Genomic DNA, 26,683 nt, shown 5'->3' with positions numbered 1-26,683 from the left:
ATCATAGAGAACTGCAGCTAACTTCCAAATATGTCTCTGAAAATGTCCAGAACCAGTCTTTCAAATGAAGGTTGTTATTTCCAATATTGGATTGATTTCCAGACTAGTCTGTAATTGAATCTGAATAACTGGTCACTTTTAAGAAAATTACAAGAGTCATTATGGCTTCTCTTTTTGATTCTCTGTTCCACAAGGTCTAAAAACTTGAGGCAAGGCAGCTTGTCCCATCTGGGATATAGGTAAGCAAAGGTTGGTTGGTAACATATGTCCAATACAACTTTCCAGTTACAATTGTCAGGGCACTCAGCAAGCTCACATAGGTCAGCATCATTCTTTGTCTCAGCATCAGCACTTTATTTATTTATTTTATTTGTTTTGCCCACATTTGTCTATGCACGTGTTTAATGTCCATAGAGGCCAGAAGAGGGGCCCAGATCCCCTGAGAATGGAGTTACAGAAAGTTGTGAACACCTGTGTAGCAGGCAGTGGGAATCCAACCAAGGTCCTCTGGAAGAATAGCAGGTGCTCTTAACTGCTGAGCCATCTCCTCAGCTTCACAATTTTTAGCTTTTAGTTTATAGTGTCATAAACTTCACCAGTGTCACCATCACTGTTAACCATTAAGGAGCTGGCATGATGTTCATTCATGCTAAGTTAGCACAGAATTTAAACAGGCAAAGAAATAATCAGTAGTGTTTATCCAGTGATTTATGTGCCTTTTGTACATCTCAAGGTACTAATAACAATGACAGGAATTAATTGAATCATAACAAAATCCCACAGAGTGAAAGCTTGATTTATTTATTTATTTATTTATTTATTTATTATGTTTTAAATGAAAAGACTAGTCTGAGTGGTGGTGAGGAACGCCTTTAATCCCAGCACTTGGGAGGCAGAGGCAGGTGGATTTCTGAGTTTGAGGCCAGCCTGGTCTACAGAGTGAGTTCCAGGACAGCCAGGGCTATACAGAGAAACTCTGTCTCGAAAGAAAAAAAAAAAAAGACTATGAAAACGGTCCAGCTGTCTATTTCTCCCCTTGTGGACCTGTGTATTGGGGAATGAGGAGGTGGGGCCCATATGAGGAGGTTCCTTGGAGTTTTCCACACAATCTTATTTTACACAGGATTGCTAAGAGGGATGCTGAACCAGTGTGTGGAATACAGAAGTGGTGAGAACACAAGGTAGAATCTGCAAATTTACAAGAAGGGCCCAAGTGCCTGGCAGGCTTCTTTCTAACTGGAGGACTCTGATGAGTTTTAAACACTATTTAAAGAGGAACTGATGTTTTATCTGGTACACTGAACTCTAACGTTTAACTTTTAAGCTTTGCAAAAGAATCAGCCTTGACAATATATTGTATGACAAAGAGTTTGGTCAATGAAGGCGTTCTGCTGTGTCCCTCCCATCAGGGTCAAGAGGCACCATGCACACAGTGTGTAATGGAGCTGAAAAGCCAGACTGCAGGGCTACTGGCTTGACAGTGTGGATGAGTTTCTCTCTGGAGCTCTGGGTTAATCAGAACTCCTTATCATCTCATTTACTCTGAAAACACTGGGAAATGTTCAGGGAGACGTAGTTTGATCACCAGATGTCCTATAATTTATATCTCATTATGGTCTCATAAAATAGACCTCTGGGAATGGAGAAACTTTATGTGCATATTTTGGTGATTTAAAAAAAACCCTCTTTTTGAATTTTCTTTAAAGTCCTTTGTAGGCTATTGCATTCATTCAGAAATAATTGTACATATCAATCCATGGTAATAATGTGGTTATCATATAAAGTGATAACTACAGTAACTCTTGGCAGGTCTATGGAGTACTCCATTAAAACTCTGCAAGACAGCTTCAATTGTTACCCCCATGAATCTAGTGCCTGAGGACACACAGCAGCTAGCAGCATGCAGGGGACAAAAGCTGAACTGCCTATTTTTAGGGGCCTGTGGGCCAAGAGTGGAATCAGAGCTGTACTCATCTCCTGATAGTTTCTGGACATTTGCTCACTTTCCAAAGATGTCTAAAAGAAGCATCAACTCTTAGGGAAATTTTCAAAAAGATGACTTGAGAGAAGGCAGCATTTGTGGAACTGATTTTTAGCATCTCAGGTGAACTTTGATGAGGGAGGTCACTCCTTGCTGGACTTTAAGCACAGAGCAAATGCAAACAGCACACTGGTAACATTGTCTTGGAGACAGCTTGCAGTGTCTTGGTCTGTCCTGGGTCACAGCTCAGGCGTAATCTTTGTCTCTGTCCTTCAGAGACCTGGCACCATGGACTCAGTGCTGTCTAGCAGAGAGTCCTTTGGAAAGCGTCCCAACAGCGCGCTGGCTTTTCCAAGGTGAGTGTCTTGCTCTATGGGTTAATCCAGGCACCAGTTCTCCTTGTTTATTGAGCCGTATTTGTTTCCTAAACTAATTTCTGCTCTTCTATCCTCTTTTCTGCCTCCATCTCTGTTTCTCTCACCCTCTTTCTTCCCCCTCCTTACCATCTCTGTGTAAGCACCAACCAAGAGCTTATTGCATATATTTTCTATGGTTAAGTTTTAGAAAGATGAACCCAAAAGATTCTGACCCTACATGCTGCTCATCTTAGTTCTTGCAATATTAGTAAAACTCTCACTTGCTAGGTTTCCTCTATTTTCTTTACTTCCTCCACCCTAGCCTCTTTTTCTTTCAGCTCCCAGCAAATGTCCTGTCTAAGCACTGACTATTATGACCAAGCATGCTGTATCCTCAAGAGGATGGTGGGTGTTATTGGGGGCTGCTGCTGGCAGTGACAGTTGTAACAATAGCAATAGTAGCTGCTCTTTGGAACAGATATTTAACAATTAGGAAATTTCTCAGTAATATTATAGTCAGTCTTCATTATAATTGTATAATATACAACTTGCAATTTCCCCATTTATAGAGGTATAAATCAGTTTAATTCTTTTTTATTTTAAGCAAACAAAATAAAAAAGTGTTAATAGGAAGACTGAAAGAAGAGCACTGGAGGCTTGTATTTTGTTTCTGTTTGTCTCTTACCCACACACTGTCACTGTGTGTTCTGCTATTATTTATTTATTTATTTATTTATAGACAGGGTTTTATTGTGTAGCCCTGATCGACCTGGAATTCACTTTGTAGACCAGGCAGGCCTAGAACTCAGAGAGATTCAACCACCTCTGCCTCCAGAATACTGGGATTAAAGACATGCACCACCACTGCCCAGTATGCTCTGAATTTCTTAACCTTTTAAAAATATCTATTTTTATTATTTTTAATTGCATGTGTTTAATGCACATGAGTGCCCTTGGAGGCCAGAGGTATGTGTCAGGTTTTCCAAAGGTTGGAGTCACACATGGCTAGGAACTGCCTGACATGGGTGCTGGGAATTGAACTTGGATCCTCTGGAAGAGCAGTTTGAGATCTTAGCCACTGAGCCACCTCTCCAGCCCCTGTGTGATTGCCATGCCATTGACTGGCATTCAGTTCAAGTGAAGCAACTTGGACAGTAACAGCCAACTTCACAGAGTAAAGTTTTTCTCAAATATTTTATGTCTGTGATCTCCTGTTGTGTTTAGGTTTGGAACAATCCCTCCTTGTAGAAGAGCTAGTTCAAACATGCTCAGAAGAATCAGTTTGTCTGACTTTTGCATCTAGTAGCTGAAATGCCCACAGGCTAGAAAGAAATGGCTACTTTGCCCCTTAAAAATAAACCAATTGTCCAGTACAGCTAGGGCTATACAGAGAGACCCTGTCTCAAAAAACCAAAACAAACAACAACAACACCCCCCCTCAAAAAAAAACCCCAAACCAATTGATTCAAAATAAATTTGATCTGGGCAGTAGTGGCACATGCCTTTAATTCCAGCATTTGGGAGGCAGAGGCAGGTGGATTTCTAAGTTCGAGGCCAGCCTGGTCTACAGAGTGAGTTCCAGGACAGCCAGGGCTATACAGAGAAACCCTGTCTTTAAAAAAAAAATAATTTTGATTTCATTGTTTGGGAAGATAAATTTATCTGTCCTCTTTGTTTTTCATTGATTCATTAATTTGTGCATGTATCCGTGTGTGGACACGGGCATGCCCTGTGCAATGTATACAGACCAGAGGACAACTTACAGGAGTTGGTTCTTTTCATCCCCCACGTGAGTTCCAGGGATTGAACTTGCTCAGGTTCATCAGGCTTGGAGGCAAGTACCTTTACCTACTGAGCCACCTTATGTGAACCTTTTTTTTGGGGGATAGTTTTTTGATTGAAGCATTCTAAGGGGTGGTTAAAGAATTCTGTATGAGCGTATTGAAATGGCTATGAGGAGTCAAATACTCAAAACAAGTGGTAGAGTTTATTTCTGTGAAATTTGGTCCTTGAATTTACTTAAAGGCACACATTCCCACTCCAGTGGGAGTGCCCTGAACTCACACGTGAGACCAAAGAAACCCTTCAGCTGTGTCTAACAACTGGATACCACTTCCCACTCCATCCCTTTACAGGTCTTTTTTTTTTAAACGTAGGGAGAGGATGGGGAAATGGAAGGAGGAAGAAGGAGAGAAGTCGTTATTGCAGAGTACAATAACCAGGCTATGATTTTGTGATTTTAAGCTGACAGGCATCTCTCACAGGTGTAAAATGGACAGAAAAACTCAAACTGAAACCAAAGGAAAGAAAATGTAAATTGAAGTGTTCCAGCAATTTTTTTTATATCAAGCTCTTTTTGGGCTCATAGTACGAGGGTATGTGGTCTTTGCAGATTCCCAAATTTGGCCTCAAATAGAGTTCATGCTACACATTTAGCAAGGCAAATAGTTCACCCCCTTGAAGGAAGTATGTGTGTTGTGAAATCATAGAGGAGGTGGGTTGCTTCCCAGAATTGAGAGTTCACACAGTCATAGGTTCCGGACCAGAAGAGAGGACAAACATTTTGATTCATTCTTAGGATTGAGCACAAAGAAACGGAGAACAAACCACCCATGGAGGTCTTCGGAGAGGAAGGTGGAGAGAACAGACCAAGGAAGATCAAGTTGAAAGACCAGTCAGACAAAGAAGAAGGAACCAGGGGTATGCCAATGGTTTGTGGGTACAGTCTATTATTCTAGACTCTTATGCATTAGGTAGTATTGCTTAGTAACTTATATGTAAATATAAGTAAATAAATATCAAGGTAAGTAAGGTTAATGTATTAGTTACTTTTCTGGTTGTTATGAAAAAATATCTGACATGAAGCAACTTAAGGAAGGACAGGTTTTTTCTGGCTTATGATTCGGTTCCAGGGGTTAAGCATGGCAAGGCAGAAGGCCAGCGGGTCCGGTTGTATCTGGAGCCAGGAAGCACAGACTGATCAGGAAGTAGAGCCCACCTCTAAAACCTCAAGGCTCACCCTCAGTGATTCCACCTGCCTCCCTGCAATCTCAGCAATGTCCTATCCTCTTAAAGGCTCCTTCTTAACCTTCTCAAACAGGATTGCCCACTGGGGACCAAGTAGTCTAGACATGAGTCTATGGGGGGACATTTCACTTTAAACTACAACTTTTAGATTCATCAATAACTATCAATAATAATATTATTATTTCTTATAAACACCTTTTATTCCTGGAACTCTGTAACTTGCTTTAACCCTATGACTCTCAGCCTCTTATACTATTATCTGTTTGGTGGCTGGATCACTGCTGCTTGACCAGGTCCTGATAAATAGCATAAATGCATGAGGTCAACTCTAGGGCACACTCTGTTTTAATAGGGTGAGAGATATTTAAACAAAAGAGCACATCTTACATGAAACTATTCCTTGGTAAAAACCATCAGAATTTATGTGTGTATTTAGCTACCTATTTAGCTGTTTGAGAATCGAAGAGAATGTCACTTGTTATATGCATTTGTTATTTATTTTAGAGATCTCATCACCCAAGAAACATCGTGATAGGCAAGCTATCTCTCCTACTAAAGTGACAAGTGTCAGCTTGCTGGACAAGTTTGAGCGAAGTGGGAATGGTGGGAAGATCACAGCCTCTGAAAAGTAATTCATTGACTTTTTTCTCTTGCATCTTACTAAATATAATTTTGAAGTCTTCCATGACACAGGGCATCTTAATAATGCTTCCAATCCTTTATTAATTGTTATTGAGAACATTCTATGTGGGAGGTAATGGGGATTATAGAGGTGACCAGGGCTGATAATCTAAAGGAAAATCCTGACACATGTGACAGATGATACATTATAGGTAAGGGGAATAAATGTTACTCAGCTGAGGCAGAAATAGCACAGGGAGTACTCAGCCTGCCTAATTGCTTTCAAAAATGACTTCTCAACTCTATAGGCATTGTCAGGATGCTTAGGTATCATGTGATAGTTTTCTACAGACGTTAAATGGAATGCAAGTTTGCCACATGGGTCTGACACTCCATTTCTTCTTTATTCACCCATATTTTTTGCTTTTTTGCTGTCTTTGGGATGTCTTCTGTAGTGATTCTTTGGGCAAGGTCTCTGTTAGGTAGGGTTAGGCTTTTTACTGCACAAGTAGATTAGTGTCATGTTGCTGATCCTTGGCTCTTAGTTAATTTTTGCTCAACATTTTAATGAAGTTTCTCTACTTTCTTCTGTTAGGTGTCCCAAAGAGACGTCTAATCTGTTCTCTCTTGTAGCTTTTAACAGTTTCCTGTCTTAGTGTTTGTATTTCTCACTCTTCACAGGAGTTGTGACTTTCTGGAAAAATCCTTAGCCACTGTTTTCTAGAATGTTGTTCTTTCCTATTTCCTTTGTTTCATAGTTTGGCTCCTAAGAAATAGACATTGAGTTTCTGAATCTTGTCTCTGTTTCTCTACTTTTAAAATACATTTCCTTTCTTTTATCTTTGTGCTGCATTTAAAATAGCATTCTCAGTTTTATTTTAAATGTAAGTATAGGTTGTTTGTGTTTTATATATTATATATTTTATTAATATAGAGGTTACATTTTCCTTGCCTTTTTTGTTTTAATAGAGGACCACTTTGAGGAGTCAGTTCTCTTCCACCATGTTGGTGGGACTTTGGTCTCTCTTTTAATTACTTTCCATGCTTTTCCAGTTTATCAATGCTCACCTCTCCCCACTGAGAGTACTGGTTTAATAGTAAATTTATCTTTTGCGTCATTGCCTTCATTTCCTTGGTACTGAATTAACTCATTTGTTGGGATGCTAGCAGAGATTCTCTTGGTTCTCAGATGCTTAAAATGCTTGGCCATTTTACTTTGAGAGTTTGCTTTGTGTAGAAGTATTTCCCTATGTGTTCTTCTCTGTTACATTGTTAGCATAACACTCAAATTGTACAGTTAAAAGCCTGGCAAATATAATATTTAAAGCAAGTTTCCTGAGTAATATTGGAAACCATTTCCATATCTTGTGTGACCTCACTTCTTGGCTTCTGACAAGGGGCTAGAACCTGTGTGACATAAGAGAAGGAGACTATGAGGAGGGGAGTAGGATTGTGGTAGGAAGCACTCTGTGGTATAGAGAGGAAGACTATGTTCCGTATCCTATCAGAAAATTCAGCCATCTGCATCTTCAGCACATCTAGCCGACACATCTACAACGGAGCCAATCCTCATGACCTCTGCTGCTACTACCCTGGTCCACTGCTCTACTATTCTTCACTATTATTTTTATATTACTTTCCTTGTTGCTGTAATTAAATGTCTGATAAAGGCAGCTTAAGAAAGAGGGATCTTATTTTGGATCACAATTCAAGGTGGGCACATCATGGCACAGGAGCTTTGAACAGCTGTCGAGGTCAGAAAGTAGATAGAAATGGATGCTGATGCTTAGCTTGCTTTGTTATTTTCATTCATCCTGGTCATAGAATGGTATCTCTAGGACCAGGGTGGGTCTTACCAACCTAGGCTAGCCCATTCTGGAAATGCTCTCACAAACCCTCCTAGAGGTTTGTTTGTTAGATTATCCTAGATGCTGTCAAGTTGTTATTTAACCAGCACAGTATCCATTTGTTTTTCTTCAGTGCTTTAGTCAAAATAATCCTGTGTAAGACAGATGATGGCATCTACTACCTAAACCCTCCAGGCTCCCCCACTCCCCTGCAAGAGATATAGTCCTTCTCTTGGCAGCAAGGGTCCTGCCTGGGCTCTGACTTGACTTTTCTCCCATGCTTCTCATCCTTTACTTGCTCCAGCAACACAGATCCAAGAATGTTCCCGTCTCCAGGACTTTGCTCCCATTCACTCTCCTGAAATGTTTTTCCTATTTGGAGTCCACATTGTTCATCTCACTTCCTCCTGGTATTTATGCCAGTGTTTCCTTCTTGGTAGGAACGTTCCTGGGAATTTGATTGTGATTTACCACTCCCTTTCTTCAGTGCACACTTTATTATCCCCATGGAGTATACTTACATTATTACTGGCTGGCTATCCCCATCAATGTCCAAGTCCTTGAGGATAGAGAATTGTGTGTGCCTGGGTTTTGTTTGCATTGTGTTTCCTGCATCTAGAAGAATCACATGGCAAGTGGGCATTGTGTTTTTGTGAAATGAATGAATTTATCCCCATTTCCCAGAAGTTGTAACTGAGGATTTCCAAAATGACATAGCTTCTTGACATCACCTACCTTGCAAACTACAAAATGAATTCAAACCCAACTCTGATATGAAGTACAGATTCTTAAATTGGATGCATGCAGCTATTCTGAAAGGAACAACTGAGATACTTTTTCCTTATCCTTTTTTTTTTTTTAAAGACACGATCTCTCTATTGTATAACTTTGGCTGTCCTGCTCTGGTTATGTAGATCAGGCTGGCCTTGAAATCACAGAGATCTATCTCTATAGATCTGCCTCTGCCTCAGGAGCCAGGATGCCTTTTTTTCTTTATCTTATGTTTACATTTGTCTCTAAAATTGTCACTGTCCTGGGGCTGGACATAAATCCTTGGTGAGGAACACTCACTATTCTTCCAGAGGTCCTAAGTTTGGTTCCTAACACTCATGTCAAATGACACACAACCACCTGTAACTTCAATTCTAGGGCATCCAACATTCAATTTCAGCTTTTGTAGGCACTCGTGTGCACATACCCACACACCCATACAGCCATATACTCACACACCCACCCACACCCACACACAGCCGCGCATACAAGTTCACATAATTAAAAGAATCTTTAAAATGATCATTGTTCTAGAAGCCACATTGTATTAAACATTCATTTGCGTTCCATTGTCTTCGAAGCGTGACATCTCCAGGTTGTCAGAGAAATGACAACGAGAAGCCCAAAACATCTCCAGCCCCAGCTTGCCAGGATCATAATAAGGCAGGACAGGTACAGTGCCTTCAACTGAATAAAGCCCACCCAAGCTCCTGCTTTGACTTCTGTCTCTCCAAGAGAATTCTGGGAATCACTCCTTCTTAATATAATCTATGGTCATACTCAAGTGTCTGGACTGAGATTTGCCTGTAGTTAAGATCTCCTTAAGAGAAAGGGATTAAGAAATCCTTAATTTTTAGCTCCTCTGAGAGTTCATTAAATCCTTTTATTTATGAGATTTACGCTGTACAGCTCCTTTTGCTAATTGCATACTAGATACTATAATTCCCAATATATTCTTTTATGAAAAACTCTTCTTGACAAACTCAGTCTTTGGAGAGCATGTGAAGGGAATAGAGTAAATGAATACAAAAAAGAGGAAAATGTATAAATTAATTTGTCCTGAAATTTGAAACTGTAGGAAATGTGCTATGTGTGTTTGCAACGAGCACAACGAAACTTCCCGTTGTACTATGGCGATGAGAGGAGGAGGAGAGAGATAGAAGATGAGCGGCTCATGCAGCAGTACCAAATTCTGAAAGACCAAGAGGCTTTCTTCAAAAACCAGGTAGCCTAACACTTCAGCTGGAGATGGTTGGACATTGGTCAGCAAGACTCCATTTTTAGACTCAACTAAGCATATTCTGCACATGTTTGCACTGTAACACATTTAATCATTTGTATGCTGCTGGGCTAAAACTTAGGTGGTGTGGTTGGTTGGTTTTATGTTAACTTGATCCAAACTAGAGTCATTTGGAAGCAGCACTATTTTCAATTGAGAAAAGGCCTCTACATGTTTTGTATGCAGTCACTGCATGACTAGTGATTGATGTGAGAAGGCCCATCAAACTGATGGGCAGTACCACCCCTGGGCTGATGGTCCTGGGTTATATAAGGCAGACCGGGCAAGCCATGGAGAGCAAACCAGCATTGTTCCTCCATGGCCCCTGATTCAACTCTTTCCTTCAGTTTCTGCCTTGACTTCCCTCAGTGATGGAGTATGACTTAACTGAACCAAACTGATTTCAAAATTAAAAGTGAAGATGAAGGATTTATATTGCTGTTTTTGATTTCTGATAAAATATAAATCTGATCAAGCCTTATATATCTTTTAAAGTCATGGCCTATCTCAAAAGGGAGGGGGCACAGAAAGGCTCCTTAATGCTTTCTCCACTCAGGTTTCTGTGGTCTCTGATAATGATGCTGCTACTGTGTCCTGCATTTGTGGCAAAACTCTTCCATTCCTCTTAGTATTGTTATAGTGATGGTGTCTAGAATCCAAGAATGGGGAATGATAATAATAAAAAAACACTTTACTTACCTCATGTCTACAAGTCTTTAAAGACATCAGAAAGTGCCACTGAGTACAAACAAGTTTCTATGTCAGTTGGAATATATGGCATAGAATTGAAAGAATGGAATGTATCAATAAATGTAATTAATTAATAATTAATTAATATAGAATAAATTTTTTTAAAGATAGTGTTTCACTATGTAGTCCTGCCTATTCTGGAGTTCACTCTGTAGACCAGGGTGGCTTCAAACTCACAAAGATCTGCCTGTCTCTGCCTCTCAAGTTCTGGGATTAAAGGTGTGTGCCACTACCACCTGACAGAATGAAGAGTTCTGAAGATCATATTTTGTGATTAAGTGAAAACAGCCCTGTTCTTTGATAGGTGAAGAGCATGACTGCCAGAGAGCAGAACCAGAAGAACGCTGCCTATAACCTCGGAGTTGCTGAAGCTATCAGGAATCACAAGAATGAGAAACCCGAATTTTATGTGAGTCTCTAATAGTTCTATTGATTTCATATAAGTGAAACTAAAAAAAGAGATTTTGTGCATTTTCTGCCAAATTGTTTCCTATCAAAGTTTTTATCATGTAAGTAATGTCTTTTTCTTAGACAATTGGATCTTTATAAATCTCTACTTTTTAAAAAATTATTTGTATATGTGCTTCTTTATATGGAATGGCGTGACTTTCTATAACTTTCAGAAGTTTCTGTAATTTCTTTTGGGGAATCTTTCTGTCTCTGGGTGATTGCCATTTTCCTATTCAGAAGCTGGGTCATGGGATGCCCTGCTGTGTAATGCCTGCTCTTAGAGTTCTGCTAGATGTGTTGGGGTAATATTAAGGCAATGAGCATCTCTTTGAATTTCATTAAAATTGTATTTCTTTTAATGACATAAAAAATTCTATTGCTAATTCTAAATCCCCTGTAAGACTTTGAGGTCAATATCCTATGCTGCAGCTTGTGCCATTGAAAGTACCTGAGTAGGAAAGTGATCTGTGCAGGTGTTGAGGGTCTACCTTCAAAGCATTCACAGTCACAGTCTGATTTCTACTAATGGCTACAACTCTTGCTAATTATAGTCTTTGCCAACCAGTCCTTGGGAAAGGTGAGCAGCAGGATCCTAACACCTAGACCTAGGATCTAAGAGAAAGTAGCAGCACTGACATCATTCAGGAACTGGCTAGCAAGGAAAACTTTCAAGGGGCTTGCCCTAGACTCCCACCCTGTGGATGTGAACTGGGGTGAGATCTCCAGGGGATCTGAGTGAATTAAGGCTTGAGAAGATCCACTTTAGATGGAGGCAAGCCCCTCCCTTCCCTTCACATCCTCAACCATCGGGTCTCCCTTTGTTTCTGCCTGAATTTATCTTCATACCACTATTGATACAAATATTCTCCACAAAGATATATTAGAAATGCAGTTACTCATTGTTAGACCATACTGAGCCCCCGTAGACTGGTCATTCTGTTGGCATCTAGCAGTATAAATTCCTTATTCTAATGAGGTATTAGTCATGAGGAGACAGAACCTCAAAGAACTGAGTGTAGTATAGCAGCGTGAAAAGAGCACCATATGATCGAGGAGAAGGTCACTTAATCCAGATTAGGGATCTAGGACTGTTTTCTGCATGTAAAGAGCTAGACAAAGAAGAAAATGAAGGAAGCAATTTCCAGGCAAGAGCATCAAGGAGGGAAAGAAAGCACTGGGCTCTTGGCATTTAGACCCGCTCTCTGCCTCCTACAGTAGAAGCTATGGCCCCAATTTGTGCCTCTTTGTAGAAATACTAAGATGGAAGTTCTGACTCTATCCTAATCTGGTCTTCCCTGTCTTTTCATGTGAGTAAGTTAGTTGGATTATGTCAATGTCACAGAGTTAAGCTTCTGTTCAGGCTGCCATTTCTAGGCAGCACATTGCACACTTTATGTAGGAGTGATTGATTTCTGGCTTCTTTTTCTCTCCCTCAAGTGCAATTATCTACAAGTCTAGTTTCATTCATCTCCCAAGGATAGCCAAAGTTTGTCTTAATCTCTTTATCATCAGCGTAACCATCTTTCCCCAGGACACATTATAGGCAAACTTCTGTCTTTTCAGTTGTTACCTACAGCCAGTTCTTCACACAGAAGCCAAATGATCTTTAAAAAGTCTTAAAGTACATTTCTCTCCTGTTTAGTTCTTCCAATAGTATCCCATTGAACCAAAAATGAAATTCAAATTGCTGTAGATTTTGGATATAGGCAAATTTCTTTGCCCCACCTGACTCTGTACGGCTGCCCCACCCCCATCTCCTGAGCTTGTTTATTTCTGCTTCTTGTTCCCTGTGTTTCCGCAATGCATCTCTCATCTTCTCTCACTGGAGGACCCCTTGGTATTTGCAGTGGAGGCAATCATTCCTCTGCTTGGAAAACTGTCAGGCGATTTCACCCTGTCCTCAGGTTCTTGATATGATTAGGGCTTCACAGCGGTTATTACAAACTTAAACGGCCAGATGACACTATCACTGTTTCCTACAGCAGAATGGAGCAGACAAGAGCAAGGTCTCTGACCTTTGATCTTGACCACAGATCAGCAGTTCTTGAATGTCTAGGCTCACAGAAGATATTCAGAAACCTCTCTTTCCACCTCTGCATGTCCTTATCCATGCTTCTATATGCAGAATTCCTTCTTCCTTCCAAATGATGCTAATTGCTAGCTTAGAAGGAGGCTGAGCACCTACCTTATCTCAGCTTTATCATGGAACATGCTCATATTTTAAGTCTACAGGTTATCTAAATACTGGCTGGTTTATGTTTTGCGGGCTGGTCAAATGTTAGAAATCAAGTTAGTTGTATTGTTAACTTTACTTTCTGGTACATGCCCATAAGAGAATTGCTTGTGTTTCATTTCAGAAATCCTTTCTCTTTGATAAACGACCTCTTAGTCCTGAGATTAATGCTTTTAAGCAGGAGGAATATTCCCAAAGTCTCCTGAAACAAATGGAAAGCAAACGGGAGAAGGAAATAAAGCAAAGACAAAACAGAGAGTTGATGGACCGCTTGGAGCAAGTGCAGCTCACAGAGGAGTGAGTCCATCATATGTGCCTGAAAAGATGAACGTTTTCTGTCAAGCTAATTTCTATGTGGGATTGAATAAGCATTCAAAATGTCATTAGCACCTCTGTAGCCAATTGAATAAACAAACCTAAATAACAGCCAGCACCATAGTGTAACTGCATTAAACAGAGAAAGCCACCATTCCTATAGTTACTGCAACAACTGGCAATCTAAAAGTACTGTAATTACAGAGCAGTATTTTATACTGCTTATGATTGCCAGTACTTGTAGATACAAGAAGGAAGGAACATATTTTGAGCAGGTATCATTATCAACTGTGAGATGCCCAAATGACTCCATTGGGAAAGCTTGGGTCTTATTATAAGCCTGTAGTATGTTCCATAAAACCTGGGGTACATATATATGGAGGATACAGGTGACCCTAGAACCAGGGATGGAAAAGTAGTGTGGAGTGTTTTTCTTTTTGCTTATGGCAAGTTTCTTAGTTGGCATCACTTTGATTCTATCTTGAACTTGGAGAATGTTAGCCTTAATTCTGAATTTTCAGGAAGGAGACTCTGATTAGGTCGTGTTGTCTGATGCTGAGGGTAGGGCCAGGGCCATGAAATTCATATCTACCTTAGAGGCCTCCTACTTTTGCTGCTGAAGCCAGGACAGTAATTGTATAGCATGAGCAGGGACTGCTACAATAAACAGTAAGTTGGTTTCTGTGCCCCCAAAAATATACTGGTCTAAAATATGTCTATTGATATCAATTTTATGGATCGTACAGGTCTTTGGCAAGTTTCATATGATGACTATACATTCTAATCGGGTGGATTACTTTTTTAAAGAAGAATTGTATATTGAATCTGCTTAGAGAAAGTATAGTTATGCTCCTTCTTGTCTAGATTTTAAGAAAGGATTTGTGAGTATGTATGGGGTGGGGAGGGTATATACCATATTCATCCCATCTGGACGATATGACCCATCATCTTCTTATACCTGTCCTGCCTGCCCTTTGTACAACACAGTGTCCAAGAACCTGTGAACTTGAATTACTTTTTACTTATAATTAGAGGTCTCAGAATGAAAGATGAGTTTTTATGTACCATGTGTACATTCTTATTAATAGTGAACATGTTTGAAAATGCCAACTTGTGTTGCTGTGCTGTATGTAAAATGTGTATAAATGTAGAGTATGTAAAATGTCTCTCTCACCTTCTCTACTTCTTAACCACCAGACTTGCTGCACAAAGAGCTCAATATCTAAAAGAGAAGATGGAAGAAACACAGTACTACAAGAGAGCTTTGGATGCACAGGTAGGAAGATAGTGATCACTATTTTAAGATTACACAACACATTAATACTATTCTACAAACAAGCACCTAATGCTGTAAACATGCATGCATGTCATATGTTTGGTAGGTTCTGAGATCCTTGTTCATTCTCATAAACCTTGGTGCTGGTATTTTACTGAGTTGTCCATTATGTGTTGCTCATTTCAGGTAAAGAACAAACCTTCCCAGCTGCCAATGTTTGAGCCTGACTCTGCTGAGCCCATCTTTGGTAAGAACGAGGGAGAAATGGAGGTCGAAAGACGAAAGAGAGAGCAGAGCTGCATGAAGCATCAGATGGAGGCAGCTGCCAGCCACAAGAGGAACACCATCCTGAACCAGCTGGTGGACCAGAGGCGAGATCTGCAGATGCTTCAGAGGACGCAGAGAGAGTAAGAAGAGCCTGGGTCTGACTCCTGTTCCTTCCCTTCCCACTGCCCTCCCACTGCCCTCCCATTCCCTTCCCACTCCTTTCCCTTCCACTTCCCTCTGTGCTCCCACTCCCTTCCTACTCCTTTCACAATCCCTTCCCTCCCCGTCCCTTCCTGCATCTCTCCCAGCTTTCTTTCCTTGTAACAATAGTAGAGAGCAAAAGTAGTTAACATATTGAGGAGTTATGCTATTCTAAATTCATTACACATCTCACTTTTTTAAATTCTTATAACTCATCCAATGAAAAGAATATTTCTTTTTATAAAATTTTTAATTGGATATTTTATATACATTTCAGATGTTATTCCCTTACCCCATTCCCCCCCACCCCGACCCCACCCAGGAACTCCCTATCCCATCCCCCCTTCTCCTGCTTCTAGGAGGATGTATCCCCATCTACCTCCCCACTCCCACCTCCCAACCCTTGATTTCTCCCTCACTGGGCGTCCAGTCTTTATGGGACCAAGGATCTCCTTTCCCACCAATGCCCGACAGGGCCATCCTCCCCTACATATACAGCTGGAGTCACGGGTCCCTCCATATGTGCTCCCAGGTTGGTGGTTTAGACCCTGAGAGCTCTGCTTGGTTGGTATTGTTGCTCTCCTCGTGGGGCCACAAACCCTTTCAGCTCCTTCAGCCTTCTCTCTAACTCCTCCATTGAGAACCCTTTGATCAATGGTTAGCTGTGAGCATCTGCCTCTGAATATGACAGACTCTGGCAGACCTCTAAGGAGATACCCATATCAGGCTCCTGTCAGCATGCACTTCCTGACTTCCACATCATTGTCTACCTTTGGTGACTGCATATGGGATGTATATCCAGGTGAAATGGTCTCCAGACTACCCCTCCATCAGTTTCTGTCCCACACTTTGTCTCCATATTTGCTCCCTTGAGTATTTTGTTACTCCTTCTAAGAAGGACCAAAGCACCCACACTTGGTCTTTCTTCTTCGTGAGCTTCATGTGGTCTGTGAGTTGACTCTTGGATATTTCACGCTTCTGGGCTAATATCCAATTATCAGTGAGTGAATGCCATGTGTGTTCTTTTGTGGTTGGCTTACCTCACTCAGGATGATATTGTCTAGTTCCATCCATTTACCTAAGAATTTCTCGAATTCATTGTTTTTAATAGCTGAGTAATACTCCATTGTGTAAATGGAAAAGAATATTTCTTAGAAGAAGAAAAAATACCCCTCTCTTGATCTCCACCTTTTAAGTTCCCACTCCATGTTTCCCCTTATATCACAGTATAACAACAGTAACTTCTCCCCCCCCTTCCTTTTTTCTTCTTCCAAGTTTTTTGTAATTGGATATTTTGTTTATTTACAATACAGATGTCATCCCCTTTCCCCTAGAGCCCCCCATCCTATACCCCTTCTTCCTTTATGTTTTTATATCATTTTGATTACATGCATGTATTAAGATCAGTTCTAGGTTGAGGGTCTAGCAATATAATAGATGCAAACAGTCAAGGAATAAGCAATACAATAAACACAAATAGTCAAAAAGAAAAACAAACAAACAAACCCCAAGGCATTAAACCCAATTACATGAACGCTCCCATGATCACTGTTTCTAAAGGCTTATCAGGATGACCAAAGTATTTGAGTCTACTTCCCTATCCTAGCCCAAGGCCATTTTCATGTCTGAAGCCTACTTCTTTCTTCTAACCTAAAATTTAGATTCCTGTCTGAAATTACTTCTTTGTTCTAGCCTAATATTTAGATTCCTGAGATTACTTCTTTATTATAGCCTAAGATTTAGATTCCTACCTGGAATTGCTTCTTTGTTCTAGTCTAATGTCAGATTCCTGCCTGAAGCCTACTTCCTTGTCCTTGGCCAATGTCATATTCCTACTAGGCAGCCCATTTCCTTGTCCTTGGGCCATGTCAGATTCTTGCCAAGCAGCCCCAAAGGCAGACCACCTCTCCTCCTTTTTTATTTCATTAACAAGACTGAGCCTGTCTTAAGTCGTTCTGCCAAGAATGCCTTCCTTGCCCATCATGGAATATGGATTATCAAAAGCAATGCACTTCTGTCTTAGATTGGTAAGGCTCTGTGCAGAATCTTACCTGTTCTTGACCTGCCAGCCTGTTAAATTAATAATTCTGTCTGGGGTTCCATTATCAGTCTGAAGTCATGTACTTTGTCTGCCAGCCTGTTGATGTAGTTAGACACAATCTTTAACACGATGGGCAGGAATAAAAGTATTTCCAGAACAACAAGGGCTGGCCTGATCAAGCTATATATGCCATTCCTGAGGTTTGACCAAAATGGAAATACTGAATTCAGGACATGGATAATTTTATTGGCATTATCTGCAGCATCAAAGCTCAACAGAGCAGCATTCTTGAAATTCATAATCTCACTATGGAAAGTTAACATACCTAGAGAGGTGTTAGGATTATGTCAAATATCTTCCAAGTGTCTTTACACTTTTTCTAATTATAATGACAATCATTGTAAATTTCAAAAGTAACACTACTCCAATGATATTTGTCATGACACGTGGGATGGCTCCTAACTCAGGAACCCTGAACCTCCTTCAGATAATTTGAATAGGTTATAGAGCATCATCTATTGTTTCAGATACCTATATAAGTCCTTTTGTATACTCAATACATTAGTAACATTTTTTTGCTAGATGGCTAACAAAAATAGTTGTCTTAACTCCTTGTGTCAATGCTATTGCAGAAGCAGGTGCTAGCAATTAATGGAATTAAAGCTATTATACCAGCAATAATCAATCCTGCTACCCTCTTGCTTCTGCTTAAAGCCTAACTTACTTCTTTCAGCTCTTTCAAGCTTTTTTTCCCCATGAATCAAGGTTTTCTAATACTCAGGGCAGTAAGACAAAAGCTGGTTGATAGACTCCCATAACAGACATGCCAGGTTTCAACACACTAACACAATTGGAAATTATACAGTCAATGCAGCTTACAATAAATACTGTAGAAGAGACAAAACCAATTTTAGCTTGACAATTAAAAGAGCCTTAAAACATGCACTAACCCTTGTTTGAAATCCAGATCCTGTCCCAACTTTATCTCTTGCTATCATAACATCATAGAGAACTGCAGCTAACTTCCAAATATGTCCCTGACAATGTCCAGATCCAGCCTTCCAAAAGTAGAATGTTATTTCCAATATTGGATTGATTTCTAGACCAGTACATGATTGAGTCCTAATAGCCGGTCACCTTTAAGAAGAATACAAGAGACATTATCATTTCTCTTTTCAATTCTCTATCCCACACGGTCTAAAAACTTGAGGCAAGGCAGCTTGTCCCATCTGGGATATAGTCAAGCAAAGGTGGGTCAGGGACATATGTCCAATACAGCTCCCCAGTCACCCTTGTCAGGGTACTCAGGAAGCTCACAGGTTGGCATTATTATTTGTCTCAGCAACAGTATGTCTCACCAATCTTTTTAAAGTTCCATGGGTCTCTTCCACAATACCTTGTCCTTGAGGAGTATATGAAATCCCTATAATAAATTGTTACCAAAAAGTCTCCACTGCTCGACTGCAATCGCCAGATCCATTATCTGTTTTTTATTGGATATTTTATTTATTTACCTTTCAATGTTACCTCTCTCCCATTCTCCCCAAACCCCCTTATCCAATTCCCCTCCTACTTCTGTGAGGGTGTGCCCCCACCATCTACTCATTCCCGCCTCCCTGCTCTCAAATTCCCCAACACTAGGGAATTCAAACTTTCAGGGACCAAGGCCCTCCCTCCTCTTCCACTGATGCCTGACAAGTCCATTCTCAACTACCTATACAGGTGGAGCCATCAGTTCCTCCCTTTGTGTTTCCAGACTGGAAGTTTAGACCCTGGGAGCTCTGGTTGAGTATTTTGATACTCCTTCTAAGAAGGACTGAAGCATCCACACTTTGGTCTTCCTTCTTCTTGAGCTTCATGTGGTCTATGCATTGTATCTTAGGTATGGTGAGTTTTTGGGTTAATATCCACTTATCAGTAAGTGCATACCATGTGTGTTCTTTTGTGATTGGGTTACCTCACTCAGTATGATATTTTCCAGTTCTATCCATTTGCCTAGGAATTTCATGAACTCATTGTTTTAAATAGCTAAATAGTACTCCATTGTGTACTCCATTCTGTATCCATTCCTCTGTTGAAGGACACAGCTGTTCTTTCTAGCTTCTGGCTATTATAAATAAGGTTGCTATGAACATAGTGGATCATGTGTCACTGTTGTATGTTGAAATATCTTTTGGGTATATGCCCAGGAGTGGTATAGCTGGGTTCTCAGGTAATACTATGTTCAATTTTCTGAGGAACCGCCAGACTGCTTTCCATAGTGGTTGTACCAGCTTACAATCCCACCAACAATGAAGGAGTGTTCCTCTTTCTCAACATCCTCGCCAGCATCTACTGTTACCTGAGTTTTTGATCTTAGCCGTTCTGACTGGTGTGAGGTGGAATATCAGGATTGTTTTGCTTTTCATTTCCCTGATGACTAAGGATGTTGTACATTTCTTTAAGTGCTTCTTGGCCATTTGATATTCCTCAGTTGAGAATTCTTTTTTAGCTCTGTACCCCATTTTTTAAAATAGGGTTATTTGATTGTCTAGTCTAATTTCTTCAGTTCTGTGTATATCTTGGATATTAGCCCGCTATCAGATGTAGGATTGGTAAAGATCTTTTCCCAATCTGTTGATTGCCACTTTGTACTATTGACAGTGTCCTTTGCTTTACAGAAGCTTTGCAGTTTTATGAGGTCCCATTTGTCAATTCTTGATCTTAGAGCATAAGCCATTGGTGTTCTTTTCAGGAGCTTTCCCCCTGTGCCCATGTGTTTGAGGCTTTTCCCCATTTTCTTTTCTATTAGTTTCAGTGTAAGCTGGTTTTATGTGGAGGTCCTTGTTCCACTTGGACTTGAGCTTTGTATAAGGAGATGAGTATGGGTCAATTTGCATTCTTCTACATGCTGACCTCCAGTTAAACCAGCACTATTTGTTGAAAATGCTGTCTTTTTTTCCACAGGATGGTTTTAGCTCCTTTGTCAAAGATCAAGAGACCATAGATATGAGGTTTATTTCTGGGTCTTCTATTCTATTCTATTGATCCCCCTGCCTGTCTCTGTACCATGCAGTTTTTATCACTATTGCTTTGTAGTACAGCTTGAAGTCAGGGATGGCGATTCCCCCCAGAAGTTCTTTTATTGTTGAGAATAGTTTTTGATATCCTGGGTTTTTTGTTATTCCAAATGAATTTGAAGATTGCTCTTTCTATCTCTCTGAAGAATTGAGTGGGAATTTTGATGGGGATTGCATTAAATCTGTAGATTGCTCTCTGCAAGATGGCCATTTTTACTATATTAATCCTTCCAATACATGAGCATGGGAGATCTTTCAGTCTTCCGAGATCTGTTTCAATTTCTTTCTTCAGAGACTTGAAGTTCTTGTCATATAGATCTTTTACTTGTTTGCTTAGGTTCACACAAAGGTATTTTATATTATTTGTGACTATTGTGAAGGGTGTCATTTCCCTAATTTCTTTCTCAGCCTGTTTACCTTTTGAGTAGAGGAAAAGTACTAATTTGTTTGAGTTAATTTTATATCCAGCCACTTTGCTGAAGTTGTTTATCAGGTTTAGGAGTTCTCTGGTGGAAGTTTTGGGGTAACTTAAGTATACCATCATATCATCTACAAATAGTGAAATTTTGACTTCTCCTTTCCAATTTGTATCCCTTTTGTTTCCTAATTGCTCTGGCTAGGACTTCCAGTACTATATTGAATAGGTAGGGGGAGAGTGGGCAGCCTTTTCTAGTCCCTGATTTTAGTGGCATTGCTTCAAGTTTTTCTCCATTTAGTTTGATGTTGGCTACTGGTTTGTTGTATATTGCTTTTACTATGTTTAGGTATGGGCCTTGGATTTCTGATCTTTCGAAGATTTTTATCATGAAGGAGTGTTCAATTTTGTCAAATGTTTTCTCAGCATCTAGTGAGATGATCAGGTGTTTTTTTTTTTTCCTTTGAGTTAGTTTATATAGTGGTTTACATTGATGGATTTCCAAATATTGAACCCTCCCTGCATTTCTGGGATAAAACCTACTTGATCATGATGGGTAATTGTTTTGATGTGTTCTTGGATTAGGTTTGTGAGAATTTTATTGAGTACTTTTACATTGATATTCATAAGGGAGATTGGTCTGAAGTTCTCTTTCTTTGTTGGGTCTTTGTGTGGTTTAGGTATGAGTGTAATTGTGGTTTCATAGAATGAATTGGGTAGTGTTCCTTCTGTTTCTATTTTGTGGAACTGTTTATAGAGAATTGGTATTAGACCTTCTTTGAAGGTCTGATAGAACTCTGCACTAAAACCCTGTGGTCCTGGACTTTTTTTTTTGTGGGGAGACTTTTAATGACTGCTGCTATTTCTTTAGGGGTTATTGGACTCTTTGAATGGTTTATTTGCTCCTGATTTAACTTCGGTACTTGGTATTTGTCTAGAAAATTGTCAATTTCATCCAGATTTTTGAATTTTGTTGACTATAGGCTTATGTAGTAGGATCTGATGATTTTTTGAATTTCCTCGGTTTCTGTTATGCCACCCTTTTCATTTTTGATTTTATTAATTTGGATACTGTTTCTCTGCCTTCTGATTAGTCTGGCTAAGGGTTTCCCTATCTTGTTGATTTTCTCAAAGAACCAGCTCCTGGTTTTATTGATTCTTTGTATAGTTCTTTTTGTTTCTACTTGGTTGATTTCAGCCCTGAGTTTGATTATTTCCTGCCATCTACTCCTCTTTGGTGTGTTTGCTTCTTTTTGTTTTAGAGTTTTCAGGTGTGTTGTCAAGCTGCTAGTGTATGCTCTCTCCAGTTTCTTTTTGTAAGCACTTAGAGCTATGAGTTTTCCTCTTAGCACTGCTTTCATTGTGTCCCATAAGTTTTGGTATGATGTGTCTTCATTTTCATTAAAGTCTAAAAAGTCTTTAATTTCTTTATTTCTTCCCTGACCATGTTATCATTGAGTAGAGTGTTGTTCAGTTTCCACGGGAATGTGGGCTTTCCACTATTTTTGTCATAATTGAAGACCAGCCTTAGTCCACCGTGATCTGATAAGATGCATGGGGTTATTTCAATTTTCTTCTATCTGTTGTGGCCTGTTTTGTGACTGATTATATGGTCTATTTTGGAGAGGGTACCATGAGGTGCTAAGAAAAAGTTATATTCTTTTGTTTAGGATGAAATGCTCTATAGATATCTGTTAAATCCATTTGGTTCATAACTTCTGTTAGTTTCACTATATCTCTGTTTAGTTTCTGTTTCCATGATCTGTCCATTGCCAAGGGTGGGGTGTTGAAGTCTCCCACTATTCTTATTGTGTGAGGTGCAATATGTGCTTTGAGCTTTAGTAAGATTTCTTTTATGAAAGTGGATGTTCTTGCATTTGGAGCACAGATGTTCACAATTGAGAGTTCATGTTAGTTGACTTTTCCTTTGACGAGTATTAAATGCCCTTCCTTATCCTTTTTGATACCTTTAAGTTGAAAGTCGATTTTATTCGATATTAGAATGGCTACTCTAGCTTGTTTCTTAGGACTATTTGCTTGAAAAATTGTCATCCAGCCTTTTACACTAAGGTAGTGTCTGTCTTTGTCACTGAGATGGGTTTCCTGTGTGCAACAAAATTCTGGGTCCTGTTTATGTATCCAGTACATTAGTTTATGTCTTTTTATTGGGGAATTGAGTTCATTGATGTTAAGAAATATTAAGGAACAATGATTGTTGCTTCCTGTTATTTTTGTTATTAGTGGTGGCATTGTTTGTGTGTCTATCTTATTTTGGATTTGTTGGAAGAAGATTACTTTCTTGCTCTTTCTAGGGTATAATTTCCCTCCTTGTATTGTAGTTTCCCCTCTATTATCCTTTGTAATTCTGGGTTTGTGGAAAGATATTGTGTAAATTTGGTTTCGTCATGGAATATCTTGGTTTCTCCGTCTATGGTAATTGAGAGTTTTGCTGGGTATAGTAGCCTGGCCTGGCATTTGTGCTCTCTTAGGGTCTATATGACATCTGTCCAGGATCTTCTGACTTTTATAGCATCTGGAAAGAAGTCTGGTGTAATTCTGATAGGTCTGCCTTTATATGTTACTTGGCCTTTTTCCCTTGCATTTAATATTCTTTCTTTGTTTTGTTCATTTGGTGTTTTGATTATTATGTGTCAAGAGGTATTTCTTTTCTGGTCTAGTTTATTTGGCATTCTGTAGGCTTCTTGTATGTTTATGGAAATCTTGTTCTTTATGTTAGGGAAGTTTTCTTCTATAATTTTGTTGAAGATATTTATTGGCCTTTTAAGTTGGTAATCTTCACTCTCGTCTATACCTACTATCCTTAGGTTTGGTCTTCTCATTGTGTCCTTGATTTCCTGGATGTTTTGTGTTTAGCACTTTTTACATTTTGTGATTTCTTTGACAGTTGTGTCAATATTTTCTATGGTATCTTCTGTACCTGAGACTCTCTCTTCTATCTCTTGTATTCTATTGCTGATGCTTGCATCTATGACTCCTGATTTTTTTCCCCAGGTTTTCTATCTCCAGGGTAGTTTCCCTTTGTGATTTCTTTATTGTTTCTACTTCCATTTTTATATCCTGGATGGTTTTATTCAATTCCTTCACCTGTCTGGTTGTGTTTTCTTGTAATTCTTTAAGAGATTTTTGTGTTTCCTCTTTAAGGACTTCTACCTGTTTACCTGTGTTCTCCTCAATTTCTTTTAGAGTGGTATTTATGTCCACCTTAAAGTCCTCTATCATCATCATTAGAAGCAATTTTAAATCTGAATCTTGCTTTCCTGATGATATGGAGAATTCAGGACTTTCTAGTGTGGGATAACTAGGTTTTGATGATGCCAAGTACCCTAGGTTGCTGATGCTTATGTTCTTGCACTTACCTTTCGCCATCTGGATCTCCTTAGTGCTACCTGCGCTGTTTCTGATTGGAGCCTGTCTTTCCTATTATCTTGGTTGTGTCAGAACTGTTTGGGGTGGGTGTCACTGATGGGGTTAGAGCTGAGGCCCAAAATTTGTTCAGTGCTTCGACACAGGTCAGAAGGAACCAGTGCCGTGGACCAGAAGTGAATTCCTGGGTCCCAGTGGGTCCCAGTTACTCCCTGTTTGGGGCGGGTGTTGCTGTCTCCTTACCTAAGATAATTCCAGGGTTAGAGCTCCTGGGAGCCCGACTTCCTCTGGGTTTTGTGAGATTGGGTGCAGTGCTCAAGCCCAAGATCTGCTCAGTGCTTCGGTGCACACAGGAAGGACATTTTTTTTTGTTTTTCAAGACAGGGTTTCTCTGTGTAGCCTTGGCTGTCCTGGAACTCACTCTGTAGACCAGGCTGGCCTCGAACTCAGAAATCCATCTCCCTCTGCCTCCCAAGTGCTGGGATTAAAGGCATACTCCACCACTGCTCGGCTCTTCTTCCAGTTTTTTTGAGACAAGTTTTCTCTGTATAATGTGGCTGTCTTGGAACTTGCTTTGTAGACCAGGCTGGCCTTGAACTGAGAGATCTGTCTGCTTCTGCCTCCTTAGTACAAAGACTAAACTTGTGTGCCAGCAAGCCCAACAACAGCATAACGTCTTAAAAGAACTGTAATATCATCACTACTCATTGGATGTACTACCTGAGCCAAAATATGCTGTCACACTCAAGTAGATCGATCCTTTCTCATTTTTCCAGTACAGTTTTCTCCCATCATGGAGTTACAGGATGGGAAGAAGATATGGATCCTTCCTCATTTTCCCAGTACACTCTTCTCCATCATGGGGTTATAGGATGTGCAAAGGTATTCTGTCTTAGTGCCTGGATCTCTAAGCTCAAGCATCAGACACTCAGTTTCTTAGAATGTCCAGTCGGTCACGTAACTGGTGAGGAATTTTTAAAGGTCCCACTGGCTTTCAGTCTCACAGCATCTTCTTGTTTCCTTCCTAGGCTTCCATCATTCATTTCCTAATTCCCATCTCCCCCCAGATTGTCGTAGGAAACTATTTTTCCTTTGAAAATGTTCATCAATTCTTATATCTTTGATTAGCCAGAATTATTGAGGTTCTCAGGAGCTCCAAAAAGGCTTTTGGCCAAAGAATCCACTCCTTTTAGAAGGCAGTATACTTACAAAGAGTCATATTATTAAATTTTTATAAATATTAGAAATGGTCCAAATAGGATAGTGTGGGGTCTATCACCTTCTGTGCCAGGTTGGGTAGACATGAATTGTGTGTTAGGTTGGGGATGACACAATGATGAGTGGCTCTGACTGTCAGCAGGGAGGGTGTGGGAGTAGTCAAACTGTGAAGTTTATTCTGTTAGAATCCTAATCTGCCTACGTCCTTTCCTATTTTAATAAAAATCAAGGAGTCATGTCTAATCCATACAAGCATAAAAGACTTGACTTGATTTATATCAAATTTCTAAAATCTTGACATATTTTATATTCAGTCATAGGCACTGCTATCCCAAGCCTGGCAGGTACACCCTGTCTACATAGGCTGCTGCGGCGGTCCCTTCTTTGAACCCTGACTTCAGCTTCTCACTTAGGTTTCTAGACACTACTTTGCAAATGCATCCTGGTTTATTGGCATACTTTTGTCACTGTATTAATTGTGTGATAAAGAGCAAGCTACATACTTTTAAGGCCACTGGTTTTCTTTTTAGTTCTAGGGCTAATACATGTATCTATGGCCAGAGTTAAATGATTCCTGCAAATAGCTTAGCATAGTGCTTGTTCCAGAGTCAATAAGGAGCTACTGCTATTACAAAGCTAGGAAACTGTGTGTGTGTGTGGTGGGATATATGCTTGGGTGTTGTGTGTGTGTTTGTGGTATGGTGTATATGCATATGTATGTGGTATGTGTGTGCACATATGTGCTGTGTACATGTGTGTGTATGTGTGTATTGTGGTGCATGTCCACATGTGTAGGGTGTGTATGTGTGTATTGTGTGCATGTGTGTATGTGTTTGTGTTGTGTGTGTATATAGAGGAATTTTAATTTCAGCAACACAAGCTGCTCTGGTAAGGGATCACATCCAAAGACCTTATAGGTCTATGTGATTTGGCTGGAATGTAGACATGCCCTTAGTACAGACCTTTAATCCTAAGCAATGAAAGTAAGGTTAGTTTATAGAAGGAAGCAGCCATGTTTGAAGATGACATCTAAATGAAGGGCAGACAAAGTGATGAATCATAGAAAGATCTGACAAAATGAATCAGGCATAGAATATGCTCAGCTCTCATTAGAACAGCAGAGGAAGTGAGGCGACTTAAGAGAGGAGAGAGAGAGAGAGAGAGAGAGAGAGAGAGAGAGAGAGAGAGAGAG

General features: G+C 39.9%; 1 protein-coding gene across 2 annotated transcripts in view; it reads left to right on the top strand.

The window, feature by feature from the left end:
• Ccdc81 (coiled-coil domain containing 81) overlaps positions 1-26,683 on the top strand; it is a 46,276-nt gene that overhangs the window by 12,199 nt on the left and 7,394 nt on the right. For both annotated transcript variants that reach the window (XM_028774725.1, XM_028774724.1), the window contains 9 exons: positions 2,258-2,337; positions 4,916-5,037; positions 5,869-5,992; positions 9,185-9,275; positions 9,682-9,828; positions 10,937-11,041; positions 13,440-13,612; positions 14,828-14,906; positions 15,093-15,313. In XM_028774725.1, the coding sequence (XP_028630558.1) occupies positions 2,258-2,337; positions 4,916-5,037; positions 5,869-5,992; positions 9,185-9,275; positions 9,682-9,828; positions 10,937-11,041; positions 13,440-13,612; positions 14,828-14,906; positions 15,093-15,313 (1,142 nt within the window). The remainder of the gene's footprint in view (positions 1-2,257; positions 2,338-4,915; positions 5,038-5,868; positions 5,993-9,184; positions 9,276-9,681; positions 9,829-10,936; positions 11,042-13,439; positions 13,613-14,827; positions 14,907-15,092; positions 15,314-26,683) is intronic.

The sequence above is a fragment of the Grammomys surdaster genome, unplaced genomic scaffold, assembly GCF_004785775.1.
Source record: "Grammomys surdaster isolate TR1022 unplaced genomic scaffold, NIH_TR_1.0 242, whole genome shotgun sequence".
In the NCBI taxonomy this organism is placed as follows: Eukaryota; Metazoa; Chordata; class Mammalia; order Rodentia; family Muridae; genus Grammomys; species Grammomys surdaster.
This window is presented reverse-complemented; position numbering and strand designations above follow the sequence as displayed.